The 15,000-nt window shown below is 33.8% G+C and overlaps 1 protein-coding gene across 4 annotated transcripts in view; it reads left to right on the forward strand.

Moving 5' to 3' along the window:
* Positions 1 to 15,000, forward strand: part of LOC137655277 (CD109 antigen-like) — a 1,052,697-nt gene that overhangs the window by 481,846 nt on the left and 555,851 nt on the right. For all 4 annotated transcript variants that reach the window (XM_068389166.1, XM_068389176.1, XM_068389172.1 and 1 more), the window contains one exon: positions 10,171 to 10,351. In XM_068389166.1, the coding sequence (XP_068245267.1) occupies positions 10,171 to 10,351 (181 nt within the window). The remainder of the gene's footprint in view (positions 1 to 10,170; positions 10,352 to 15,000) is intronic.

Raw genomic sequence — 15,000 nt, forward strand, 5'->3', positions numbered from 1 at the left:
AGCACTAAAATCAAGGCCAATCATACGAACTTCCTGACCACAATCATGGGATTCTGTACAGCATTGGAGATTGTAAGAAGGACATCACATGCTTCAAGGCCTTTACGAAAACCAAATTGTAAACTAGGGAACGGATGATTACCTTCACCAAACGTCTTAAGACATTTTGCCAGAAGACGTTCAAAAACTTTAGATAATATGGGAGTATTGGAAATTTGGCGGTAATCAGCTGGACTTTAGCTACCACAAATACATTTACATAGTGGAGTAACATTACCCATTCTCCAACAAGTGCTAAAGTTTCCTGTTCTTGCTAACTTGCGTAAAATAACAGATAACTTTGGAGCTGAGAAATCTACAGTCTTTATGAAAAACAAAGAAAAAATGCCATTTGGGTGTAGACCTCCATAAGCATCAAGGTCCATCAACAGAACTTTAATTTCACAAGATCAAAAGGCTAAAGTACTTAGTTTAGCCCCAGGAAAACAAGAATGAGGAAGATAAAGTGTCCCATTACTCTGTTTACTGTGAAGCACATCAGCCAAAAGGGTTGCCTTTCCCTTTGGACAATGAGTGACAGAGCCATCTGGTTTAAGTAGAGGAGGAACTGTTGCATCTATACCAAAGAGTGCAGATTTAAAGGTAGTGCACCACTTATGTTCCTAGGTTGTACCAGAAAGAGTTTCTTTTATGATTAAATTATATTCCTTTTGATATGAAGCATAAACTCTTAGCAAAAGTTGTAAGCTGAGTATAGTTATTCCAAGTCAAATCTGGTGTTACCCTTCTGTTACGACCTGTGTAGGCCGTAGTTCTGGTTCTTTAAACTTTAATTTTTAAAGGAGTCGTAGGCAGTACATTATTTATGTTACTCGGTGAACTGAGTGAAGACAGAACAAAAACACTGGAAAAATCTAACAACATTTATTACAGTCCACTTAAATAAATTCAACCTTGTATCAGGAGTAACATAAAGCTCCTAAGACAAACACCGATGGGTTACAAAATGACCTGGAGGACTAATATACTGAGTTCTCTAAATACACAAGGTTGACCTATAGCTAATAATCTAAACCCTAGCATAGAAAAACTAAACAGATCAAAAGTATGGCTCATATATTAAGCTGGGCCCACAAATATCAACAAACCACTACCCTATTACTAAACGGATAGGCAGAAGGAAGACAGGAGAAATGAAAAGGCAGAAAACCTTAAAATTACCTACCTATACACAAACGTTAAAGGCTAAACCCAATACCAAATAATAAAACATAACACGAGACAGCATACAAATGCACATACCACATTAAACTAAATGCATAAATACTTAAATACATTTACATAAAAGAATTATGCTGAGGGTCATAATTTATAGATACATGTATACTGTATATCTCAACACTGTATTAACTATCGGTGAAATAACTTATAACAGTACTTATACATACATGGATTAGACGACAGAGAGGGGACGAACGTTCATCAGCATCAGAGGGAGTATCATTAACACCAGGTAAACGGGCTGGACGTATCCATAACGATAATGAAAAGATCGTAACTTTACCTGGGTAATGACTCCCTACGTTCCTCCTAACGGACCCTTGGTCCACAGACGAGCAGCGTAATAGATGTGATGACGCTCTTTGATCACGGCAATAGTATCTCCAACAGTACCGGGACGGAACGACGGCACCGTCTTCCCGCGGGATCCTCAGGCGGGGAAAATAACGCAAAGCAAAGGTCGCAAGTGACACATACACTTGCAGGATGTAACAATCGAGGTGGCTATCGCAGGTGACAATACCCCTGCATACGTGGGCCGCGATCTAAAGAAGTGTACAATTTACTGCGGGTGGCTCAAAGACACCAGCGAAATAATCCTCTCAAGGCACAATTCCTTATGAGAAAAAAAAAGGCATCCACCAACGGCTGCTAAATTAGGATCCACGTCTGAGATCAAGGTAGGGTCCAAACTCCTTATTCCAGGCAGCAGTACTCTCGCCTACGGCTCTCACTAAAGACTAAACACTCGAAAAAGAAAGTAAACAAAAGAATTAATGGCCATTCACTAATTAACGAAGGAGGAGGGGCGAAGGTTATCACCGAACTCTTATGAAAAGGGCAGTTAACATTTACTCCTGCCGAAAGCCGAATTTATTTATAAACAATGAAATAACTTAATTTAACATGACACCTTCCAAAGATGATAGGCCTCCTGCTTCTTTAAATATACACGTCTTCAATTATCATTGAACCAGGGTTTGTCCTTTACTTAGTATCTTAGCACACAAGAAGGATATGCTTATCAATTATGTTGACTAGATTCTCATTCAAAAGGACAACAGGATCAACACTACTATACAATTGTGACCAATTCAATCCTAAAAGATCACTCAAAATCCCATTCCAGTCGGCTTGAGATTTCATATAATCTTACATAAGTATGATAACATCAGGGACGGGCTTCTCAGTCTTTGCTACTAATGAAATCAAGGCATGATCAGATGTCCCAACTGGAGAACTAACCTTACTTGTTATAACGCCAGGGGAGTTAGTGTAGGCGAGGTACAAGCAAGTTACCAGACCTGTGAGTAGATTCTCTTATGATATGATTTGCTTAGGGCCTGATTCAGAGACATAGTCTAAAGCTCTTAAGCTGTGGGGATCGGTAGGAGAAACATAATTTAAACCACTCCCTATGGTGAGCATTGAAATTACCAACAAAGACTAAAGAGTCCTTTCTATCATCTTCTTGTATCTTAGCCTCAATGGTAAGAAGACAATCAAAGTTAGAATCATCCATATCTGGATTCCGATAGATTGAACACAAATAGAAGTTGTTATGCCTGCCATAAACTTTTATTACCCGAATCTCATGACATCCACATTCATAGCAGGACTTATGAGAAGCAGAGTACTCAGTCCTAATATACACCGCCATTCCTCTGGCCCTAGGAATGGTATCCCATTTCAAAATTATTGGCTTCATAAAACCAGTTATAAGGAGCTCAGGTGAATGCCTCATATTAGAAACCAATGTTTCTGAGCACAAAAGAATTTCATAATGTGTGGACGCAACTTTAAGGTCTTGAATATTTGCACGAAGACAATGAATATTGCAATACAGTACATGACATTGACTAAATCTTGGACGCACTGGTTCCGAATTTCGCTCAATGTCCCCAGACAAAGTAAGAACTAATTGTAATAAAAAAGATACATCATAATTAACTAAATTAACAAGAAGGATAACAAAAACACTCCATTTTAAGGAAATATAAATAAGTGATTGATCAAACCCATAGACTATAGAAAAAAAGTCAGGCAAACTGGTCAACATGGCGAAGGCGGTACACCATGCAAGGCTAAATACCCTCAAGGAAGGGAGGACAGTAAGGATGGTTTATGAAAAGAAAAAGAAACAGACAAGGGAAAGACAATCTGTTGACAAATCACCAGGCATCCAAGACCCTTCTATTCAGCCTGCCCAACAAATTATTAAAAAAAAAAAAAAAACAAGAGGAAGAAAAAAAATAAGATACAATTGTGTGCTCGAGTGTACTCTCAAGCAAGATACCTCTAACCCAAGACAGTGGAAGATCATGGTACAGAGGCTATGGGACTACCCAAGACTAGAGAACATTTTTCTTTTTTTTTTAGGAGTGCCTTTCTCCTAGAAGAGCTACTTACCATAGCTAAAGAGTCTCTTCTACCCTTACCAAGAGGACAGTAGCCACTGAACAATTAATTATAGTACAGTAATTAGCCCGTTAAGTGAAGAAGAGTTGTAGTAATCTCACTATTTGGTATCTGTGTAGGCAAAGAAAAATGTGCCGTAACCAGAGGGAGGGATCTATTATATTACTATCTGGCCAGTCAAAGGATCCAATAACTCTTTAACGGAAGTATCTCAATGGCTGGCTGGTGCCCTAGCTAACCTACTACCTACTAAAAGGAATTCCCCTTCCGGGAATCGAACCTTGGCCTCGTGGGTGAGAGCTGCGTATCCTAGCCACTAGACCCCCTCAGGACAATAACTCTATTCACATTGTGCACTAATCAAGATAGTGTTTTTTTAAACATCAGTTCTGTAACTTGCTTCGATCTATAGGAGCTGTATAACCACATCTATGTCTAGAGAGGCATTATAGAATTTGTACAAGTCATGGCCTAGCTATCCTCTCCTCCTTGGAATTGGTCTTTGATCTCTCAGTGATAGAGCGAGATTGGAATCACATGACCATTTATTTCCTTGTGGATTTTCAATACGTGAATTCAAATCATACTCAGGTTTGATATAATTCACTGAAACACAACCCTACCATATCTGTAGAGGGGATTGGTGATTTGGAACCCCGTAACTTTGTATTTTAGTACTCAGGCTGCTTATTTATGGAACTACATTTGATCCCGACTGTTACTTGCATGTCCACCCAGCTGTAATTTTTGTGTGTGTTTCTGCTGGAGTCAAGAAAAGTAGGTGGTGATAGAAATCCCATCCCTGAGGACGTGCGGGGAAACCAGAAGGCTTAACACCTCTGGTGATATCGCGACAAGGGGGAAAATCAGTATTGTACCCACACAAACACACCCACATAATATATATATATATATATATATATATATATATATATATATATATATATATATATATATATATATATATGTGTGTGTGTGTGTGTGTGTGTGTGTGTGTTTATATATGTGTGTATGTATTTAAGTACGCGTGAAATTTATTAATTCTAGTCCCATGTTGGAGGAAAGATAGGCGAATAAAGCCTAAACATTTAACTTAATGGTAACGACAATAAGTTTTAATCATCTGTTAGATGATCGGGCTACACTACGTAGTCTCACTCTTGTTAGCCAAGGCTTCAAACATGTTCACTTCTGTTGACGCCCTTTTGAAAACGGCTGGGGTTGTCTAGGCTACAACTGACTGATATGGCCGAAAGTGTAGGCTGTTCAACTCTTCACCTTGTTTTAAAGGGCCGGTTCTTGGGGAAAGGGTTTCGTAGGCGAGGATGTGATACACATGAAAAAAGTGTCTTATTCTATATTATTTAAAGGTGCATTTGATATCTGTGATGCGGTACAGCTCGTGTGAGTTAATTCTGTAATTTGATGCTTTTTGATTCATCTTTAAACTAAAGACTAAGAGGATGAATGTGGCCGTGACTGTGACAGGGATAGATGCATTTTTTACAAAAACGCCGGTGTATAATCGTGCCATATGTTGATGTTCTGAACAGGGCAATGAACTACAAGTGAGGAATTACAGCTGTTCTCTCATGTACCTGAGGAACCAATTCATGCAACTGAATGCAAGAACTTTCTGAAAACACAAACGATAACCCGAAATATATTAACGTTGAAATAGATGCCATTATTATATATTTTAGAATGATTCTTAAAGTCCGCTTAACAAAATTCGTACTCCAGACGTAATCCACACGTCGTCGTCATCTCGTGCGGCTGACATCTCATCATTTCTCTGAATAGGATGAAGATTTGTGACCATTTCATTACTGCTAAAGGTAAAGATTGAGGTCGGTTGGAGATTTTGGGAGAGATGCATCTGAATTAACCTTAATCTAGATATTTGTTGAAGGGATAACTTTTTCATAGTGGAACATTCAGTTTAGATTAAAATGAGCTAATATCTTACGTAGTTAGTTTAACATTTATAAATTGGATCACGTGTGGTGTTAAGTTAATTTAGTTATTGAAAAAGTTGATATTCTCGAAGCATTAAGGACGAGGAGGAAAAGAGGCTGTTTGAGAAACGATGATGTCTGGCTTTACCTGCTAAGGAGGTTTTTTTTTTTTTTTTTTTTTTTCTTTTTTGGTGGGGTGGGGTGGGGTTTAAAGGGGAAGGGTTGTGGAAGAAGAGAGGTTGGTTTACGTGATTCAGTTTTGGAATTCTATAATTTGTGGCCTGGCCACTCTGGAGTGAAAGCTTTGTTGAATTGTAGCCATCAGTGCTGCTATTGGAAACATGTTACTTTGCGGCAAAGTGAATGGAACGAAATAGAGTTCTATTTATTGAACAAATGAGCGACTTAAGATTAGAGAAAAATAACATTGTGAAATGTCGTTGGTTTTAATTATTTCCATTCCAGTTGGTCGGGTTATTTTGTGTAATTTTTTTTTAACATTCTCCATTGGTCATATCTCTTGCATTTGAACTGTTATCTCAGCAGTTTTTTTTTTTATCTTGTTAATAAGTTATTTTAGTAACTATAGCGTAGAATATTATTCTACGAGTCCGGAAAATTAAAGCACACACAAGTATATTCTAAGTTAACAGTTCGTCCTTATAACTAAATGCAAAGAGAAATAGAAGATATACAAAATAATAGATACCACTGTTCCCTTGCTCAATTCTGTTGCAATAGCTATTAGATGCTGATATTCCAGTCTCGCGGTATTATTAGACATAGCAATTTTCTATTCGCTATTATTGTGCTTTTGGTATATTCCTTCGTGGTATTTGCATTTCCCGTGCTTGTGCGAACTTAATGAAGAGATCTGCCAGTTGTAGTGGAGTATTGTTTTAACTGCAGGCGACTAGAGAGCATGAAATGGGGTAAACTGGCAGAGCAAGTTTCCACACAAGAGACTGTGTTTAAAAAGAGAGGAAAATAAAAGAGGGAAAATCGACAAATGAATGATTAATTTTATACAAACAGGATTAACACCATTCTGGAAAACTCAAGAAAATACGGCGTGGCACTCAAATTGACGGTACTTAGTGGTTGTGGTAGTTGTAGCTTATTGTGATTATAAACCCAGTTTCTGTCTAGATTAGAAATACAAAGTTCATATGTTTCTGTGGCATTTAATTTTAGATCTAATTATTACTTAATAATATTCATACGTGTATATATATATATATATATATATATATATATATATATATATATATATATATATATATATATATATATATATATATATATCTATATATCTATGTCTATATCTATATCTATATCTATATATATATATATATATATATATATATATATATATATATATATATATATATCTATATATCTATGTCTATATCTATATCTATATATATGTGTATATATATATATATATATATATATATATATATATATAAATTATATATAGAGGTGTAATGATAACACGAAAGCGTTTGTTAAATCTTCGTTACCTTTTTCCTCCCGGCCTGCTATTATCAAGAGACATCGCAAGTTCCAGCGATTTGTCGTTATATATATATATATATATATATATATATATATATATATATATATATATATATATATATATATATATATATGTGCATATATATGTGCATATATATATATATATATATATATATATATATATATATATATATATATATATATATATATATATATATATATATATATATATATATATATATATATATTATTGCAAGAATGTTTTGAATTGACAGCTTATATTGAGTTAATTTTTTTCTGGTTTATATATCAAGATAATGTTAAATGCGCCAGTATCTTCATTATTTGCTTTTCTCTCTTCCTTCTTTTAATCTTCCCTTCTTAATGCTTTTTCTTAATTCTTGGTTGTTACTGTTTTTATTCGAAGAATTATTTTGGTTATGGCTGTATTCTATATATCCTTCGCTATTCCATGAGCGACCAAACCTCTCTTGATTTCTCATACCAGATAAGCGTATGTTGGTGTAACAGGTTTAATTTGTAGAATGTATATAATGTAATTAGGCCTTGCCATTTTTTATCGTTTAAAATGTAGTGCAATAGCATTACTAAACGCAGTATTTTCATATTTTTCGTTTGCAGCTATGTCGATCATGAGTAATATAGTAGTAGATAGTAATAGTATTGATTTTATCTTTATATTGCATTTATTGGTACCTATTAATTCTAGATATTGAAAATTCTAATTTGTACTATAAAATGAGGATTAGATTGCTAATAAATTTAATTTTCACAAGGTCGTCAGTAACCACCCATTTATTGTTTACTCCGGGAAAATTATAAAATTACAAATCCTTGTCAGCTGATATAGGGAACAGCTCGCATTTGTACTTGAACGAATTTCCACTTAACATTCCTAACAACGCGAGTGGGTCTTGCAATTCTTCCACCCACCCACCCCCTGCCCACGCACACTGTAATTTGGACCAGCTGGAGCCCATGCACGTCTTTGAAAGATTTGGCCTTATGTCCGGTGATCATTGCTACTTCATCACCACTGCAAGAACAGCTAAGCTTATCTGTGTAGCAGCTGCTGTCAGGTCGCAATCTTCTGTAATATCAAGAGATGATAGCATGCGTTAAGTATGTTGAACATACTCAGTTTAGAGTTAGCTCTAACTTTTTTCTTAATTTCTATTTTTTGTGGTTACTTCTTTGCCGTATGGATTTTGTTGTTGCTGTCATCAGTACAGTTATGATTTAAATATATTTTTCTTATCAGCATGCTTATCGAACTCTAATCGATTCATTACTTCGTCAAAAAGACTATAAAATGACCTGCGTTTATTGCCTCCGCCAAGGAGGTTTTAGAATGACCCGCGTTTATTTATTTAGTTATTTTCTGTTTGTTTTTCTGTTATCAGGGTTACGTCGAAACATGTCTGATTTTCACCAAATTTTAACACCGGGAGAAAAAAAAAACATTGAATTTTGGAGGCGATCTGGATCAAGATCGCGATTGTTGTTAATATTATTATATAGTAGATTCATTCACAGTCAACATAGCCTATAGGAAATGGAAATCTTGGTCCGTATACTTGAGTAAAAAGTTAACAATTTTAATTTGCAGAGGTTTGAGATCTTCGAATTTTTTTCTTGTTTATTTATCTGTTTGTATTTACCAGGATTACGTCAAAACATCTTGCCAGTTTTCATTAAATTTTAACAACGGGTAGGTATCGTGCTCCCGATGAACCCATTAAATTTTGGAGGTGATACTGATCAAGATCGTGATTCTGGTTACTATTGTTATCATTATACAGTAAATTCATTTAGAGTCAACATATGAGAAAGGGAAAGCTCTATCCGTTGACTTAAGTAAATTTTTTTTACAGTTTTCATTGGCGGAGTTTTGACATCTGATTGCTCATTCTACTTGTTTTATATGCTTCATAATCGAAGAAAACTGTTAAATGAATTACAGAATTGAAATAATTGTTCTGTATAATTATGATGGCTCAGGCCACTCTCTCTCTCTCTCTCTCTCTCTCTCTCTCTCTCTCTCTCTCTCTTGTTGATTTAGGAGTTGTTGGCCCTCTTGACGTAAAATAGAAGTCTAGTTTTGAAGATTTGGAGCAAATATTTGAGTTTGGTAGACTTTCACGCTCACACAAACCCCCGTACATTTTATTTGGGGTAGACAAATCCTTAGGCATTTCCAAGAAGACAGGTTCGCCTGTTAGTCCATCTTTTTTTGCTCTATTTGTTTGAAGATTTTGTATTATTTTCAAATCATGATAGTTACCAGTTAATGTTATTATACATTTTATAGTACTATTAAACAAGGAATATGTATATTTCTCGGCCAAGCAGTCGTTTGAGTATTAGAAATAAAAGTATATGTGAGTAGTAAGAGATACAGATGGTTGTCAGACCTCTTGCTCAATTAGGATAAACAAAGATATATTGGTCTCATTAATGAACTATCAGCCTGTGTTGATCTTTTAAACTAGCATATTTCATATTTGGTTGTTTGATAAGATTTACCAAATTATGTACGCACAACTCATCTACACTTTTGGGTCCGTTCATAATGGAGCTAGAATTAACTCTAAAACTTCCTAGACAAGTTTTTCAATCAGTCATTCTCTATAAGTGTTCGTGACCTGAGTTGTGTTGAAAAGTTCAAATTGATTTTTGTCAATGGATTTAATCTCTCTCTCTCTCTCTCTCTCTCTCTCTCTCTCTCTCTCTCTCTCTCTCTCTCTCTCTCTCTCTCTCTCTCTCTCTCTCTCTGTCTCGTTTTCAACAATGATAATGATGGGATTAATTTGAATGATATGGCCTGAGTTTTAATTTACAACTATTTCGCTTCTTATTTCCTTATATTTGCAAAAACACTAATTGATATTTGCCTTGATTTAGGATTAAACTAAACATTTTTATTCACCAACATTTTTCAATATGTTAACAGGCCATGTTTCTCCTCTTTCAGAACTTACCTGGTCGTAGCCCCGCGTCTTGTGAGGGCCGGACAGGTGTACCGATTGGTGGTGAACATCCTGGAACCGTCGCCTTCTCTGGTCGTGAGAGCAAGCATATTCAGGAATAACATTGACCTGGCTGCGGTAGAACACGAATGCGGGAGCCAGTCGCCCCAGGTTCTTGAGCTCATGGTGAGTACAGGAAGACAGTAACGTTATTCTGTATGTTATGATTTAATTAGCTTTTTTTTCTTTCTTTCTTTTCAGGAGGAAAATGGGAAACATTTAGATTGGTGGTTGTTATTACAGTATTTTGTGAGGTGATATATTTTTGTTTTTTCCTTTGGTTTTTAATCAATTTAAATGTTTTCACTACACCTTCCCCATCTTGAAGAGGATGAAACATTAAGTGTTTAGCCTTTTCGTATTTCATCAAGTCTTTAGAACTCAAGTTGCTGGGTCCATACCCTATTTCTTGACCCCACTATTTGGTACCCTAATAGGGTTTAGGTGGACTTGTGGTCGATAGTCTGTGATGGAGCACTAGGCCACGACTTTTACCGTCCTGGCCCTCACTCGCAAAGATACTACAGTAGTGTTATTCAACTGAATTTCGTCAAACCTGAATAATTTGAGATAGGAGTCCATAAGTGAAAGCCTTCGACGTACTCATCTCCACTAATATATATATATATATATATATATATATATATATATATATATATATATATATATATATATATATATATATATTGAATAATAAAAATGGAGCTGTGAATATTCCACAGCGTCTGTTTCGACGTTTGAACCACTGAGAGTCGTAAATCAATGAATTCTTGAAAATTCGTTGTTAATAAATCTTTTTGCATGTACGATTTTGATGCAGAAATTAACTTCCAGTAATACCTTGTAGTGTTTGAATAGTGTACATATTTTATATTCAATATATATATATATATATATATATATATATATATATATATTATGAATAGCTTATACCGTAAATGACGAACTATGCCATAAGGGTAACGAAGAAACTAAGATACTTGATTTGCCATGGCGTTACAGAATCAGGTGGTATTCATTTCTAGACGTCATTGTATTTTTGTAGAAAATGTTCGGTGATTTTGTATAGTTTATAATAAAGCACATAGATTTTACTTGCTATTCTTTAGCGAGCCAAATAATGTATTCACGATGCGGTTCTATGAAAATACAAATACAGTAATAAAAAGGAAAATCTTCAAAATTGTTTTGACCTGATGTCCTTAAAAGTAATCTTAGAACGCAAGAAAATCTATGATATAATTATCATAAAAGATAATTTTGGTGGGCTCGTTTTAGGCCTCATTACAGTAAAGTTAAAATTTTGTGTATTTGAAATCTGAAGGAAGTGTGTCAAACAGTAAGTAGAATGCTGAACATTTAGCGATGTTTGAGGGAATTGATAATGTCATTTTGGTTGCATTGCTTTGAAACAATTGATTTTCCCCCAAAAAGGCACTTAATAAGGGTGATCCTTCTGAATCACATGTCAAAGTAACTTACCAAAATGGATTTCATAGACTAATCCCGGTACCAAAAAAGATTATGACCTTTATGTTAGAATAAATAAAAGGATTTTGTTAAATTGGTTTTTGGTGACTTGTTACTCGTTTGTTCAATGTTATACGCGATTTCACCAGAAAATTGAGTCAAGTTTTTCCACGACTTTAGAAAAAAATAAATTCCTTTAAATGACTGTTATACCGTGATCTCACCTCTCGAATAACCACTTTGTTATAATTTCCTGAATATATATATATATATATATATATATATATATATATATATATATATATATATATATATATATATATATGTAGATATATATATATATATATATATATATATATATATATATATATATATGTAGATATATATATATAGATATATATATATATAGATATATATATATATATATATATATATATATATATATATATATATATATATCTATATATATATATATATATATATATATATATATATATATATATATATATATAAACAACATTAAATACTGCGGTTTCTAGTCTACTGCAACACGAAAGCCTCAGATATGTCCTTATTAATATATGCGTATATATATCTATATATGTATATATATACATATATATAAATATATATATGCATATATATATATATATATATATATATATATATATATATATATATATATATATATATGCATATATATATATGCATATATATATATATATATATATATATATATATATATATATATATATATATATATATATATATGTATGTATGTAAACACACACAAACAACCAACAACAATGAAAACTGCCGTCTCTAGTCCACTACAAGACAAAAGCCTGGAGTTTGGCCAGTTTTCATCCCCACGCTTGCCAATGCAGATTGGTGATGGTGGGAGACTGTAGTGTATCTGTGTAAATCAGTTCATAGATCCAGCCTACTAAATGCCCTGATCTAAGGAGATAATCGATGCGAGTCCATTTCTAGAAATATTTTATACTAAAACAGCGAATTATGCATCTGGTCGTTAGTCAACTTTAGTGAGTAGAGATCATGGTAGGGAAGGTTAAGTGGTAGATAACTCATATAAAACCCTGACTGAGAAGGGAAAGTCAAAAGCCAGTATTTCTAAAGGAAAAAGACTGTGGATTCTCTCTCTCTCTCTCTCTCTCTCTCTCTCTCTCTCTCTCTCTCTCTCTCTCTCTCTCTCTCTCTCTCTCTCTCTCTCTCAGTAGTAGTAGTAGTAGTAGTAGTGTGCCATTATTAAGATTTTATATCATCAATATTATTTATATTGTTTCTGTTATTAGATTTATTTCCTTTTTACGCAGGCTATAGGTAATATGATAGTGATAATATTAAACTTGTTAAATTATATTCATATGATAGGGCTTCGAAAATGGTATGGTATGGGGGAAAATTCTATCAATCATCATTACACAGCATATATAATTGTAAACCCTGTAAGTAAGTGTTTATTTATAAGCCCCGTCTTCGATGTTTACCTCCATGAAACATATTTTGAAAGAATAGTGGCTCGTGTTTTTATATTAGCTCAACACGACTTCACATATTCGTGAGTTTTCATTACTTAAAACATCCTATTTGGAGGGCAGATCCTAACTTGCCATTAGTCTCTGAATCTTAAATAATTAAATCATAAAATTAACACATGAGATTTATGTGCATACCATTGATGAGCCGGTAAAAGAAATCCAACTCTTTTTGAATCACTAAAAAGTTTTGATACAAAATTCAATATCTTATCCACCAGTATTTCCCCACGAATATTTCGCAAGAATTGAGAATCGCGTTCTTAAGAAAGCAAGGGGAAGATGATGTTTTTATAATAAATATATCTGCAATACGGTGGTTTAAATGTAGTCGTGGAACATTATTAATATTATTATTATTATTATTATTATTATTCTTACTATTGTTGTTGTTGATGTTGTTGTTGTTGTTATTGTTTATTATTATTATTTTTTTATTATTATTATCTATTATCTATTATTATTATTATTATTATTATTATTATTATTATTATTACTACTACTACTTTCTGAGCTATACCCCTAGTTGGAAAAGCAGGATGCTATAAGCCCAGGGGCTCCAATAGGGAAAATAACCCTGTGAGGGAAGCAAAAAAGAAAAATTAAATATTATAAGAACAGTAACAACATTAAGATAAATATTTCCTATATAAACTTCGATAGAATCCAATGAACAGTTGGCTAAGCAGTACTGTAAATAGTTACATGTTACAACTTTCAACTCCCCTTTATTACAACACAAGTAAAGAAAGAGACTAAGGTTAAAGTAAGACTGACTCTGAATTTCTCTTTGGAAATTCTATTTCAAACTGAAATGAAGTTTCACTAAGAAAAAAAGTCTCCCCAGCCTGCTTGATTGATTCTGAGTTTAATTAATCGTCGAGCTTTCGTGAGATCAGAAATGAAAGAATTTAAAAAGAAAAAAAAATGTGAGAAGGATTAGATAATTAATACTGGTGAAGGGGAAAATAAGAAGCTTTAATGCATTGATTCAAGTTAGATTAATTTTATATTAAAGATTTGTTATTAACTCGGTGAGTTACATGAACTTCACATATCTGGAAAATCACTATCAGGAACGATACAGCTTAAAGTGTCTCTGTATTACGGATGTATCGTTTATATATGATCTGTTTAAAATAGATTATTTGGAATTTTGTATTTTTGAATCAACCAGAACTTTTCAGATTCAGTGGTGTGGCATTATGTGTAGGATTAGGATTAAATGAGATTGTTTGTGCTGTGGAGCTTGAAATAATAAAAAAAACAAATTTATGGGAAAAACTACTTGTCTGACGTTAATCACCCAAAATACAAGTGCTTATCCATGGAGGATTAAATGATGTGTTTCGTTTTGTTATTTTCAATTTATCAATTTGAAATTCTAATCTTTGTTCCTTTTTTGTGAATAAATAAAATCTGAACATAAATTCGAAAAGATGAAAATCCTTAGCTTGCTTGTTATCGGCACAAATATGCATGAAGTGAGAAAACTGCAAGATGGTTATCAGGAGTCAGTGTTTGTCTGCTTCTTATCTAAATATACGAAATTTCACTTTAAAAAATTCGTGACCAGTAATTCAAAATCTGCGACCATTGGAATTTTTCTTCTAGTAACACGTTGTCAGACTTGGAGCACTCTCTCTCTCTCTCTCTCTCTCTCTCTCTCTCTCTCTCTCTCTCTCTCTCTCTCTCTCTCTCTCTCTCTCTCTCTCTCTCTCTCTCTCTCTCTCTCTCTCTCCTCAT

This window comes from Palaemon carinicauda, chromosome 1 (assembly GCF_036898095.1).
Source record: "Palaemon carinicauda isolate YSFRI2023 chromosome 1, ASM3689809v2, whole genome shotgun sequence".
Lineage (NCBI taxonomy): Eukaryota > Metazoa > Arthropoda > Malacostraca > Decapoda > Palaemonidae > Palaemon > Palaemon carinicauda.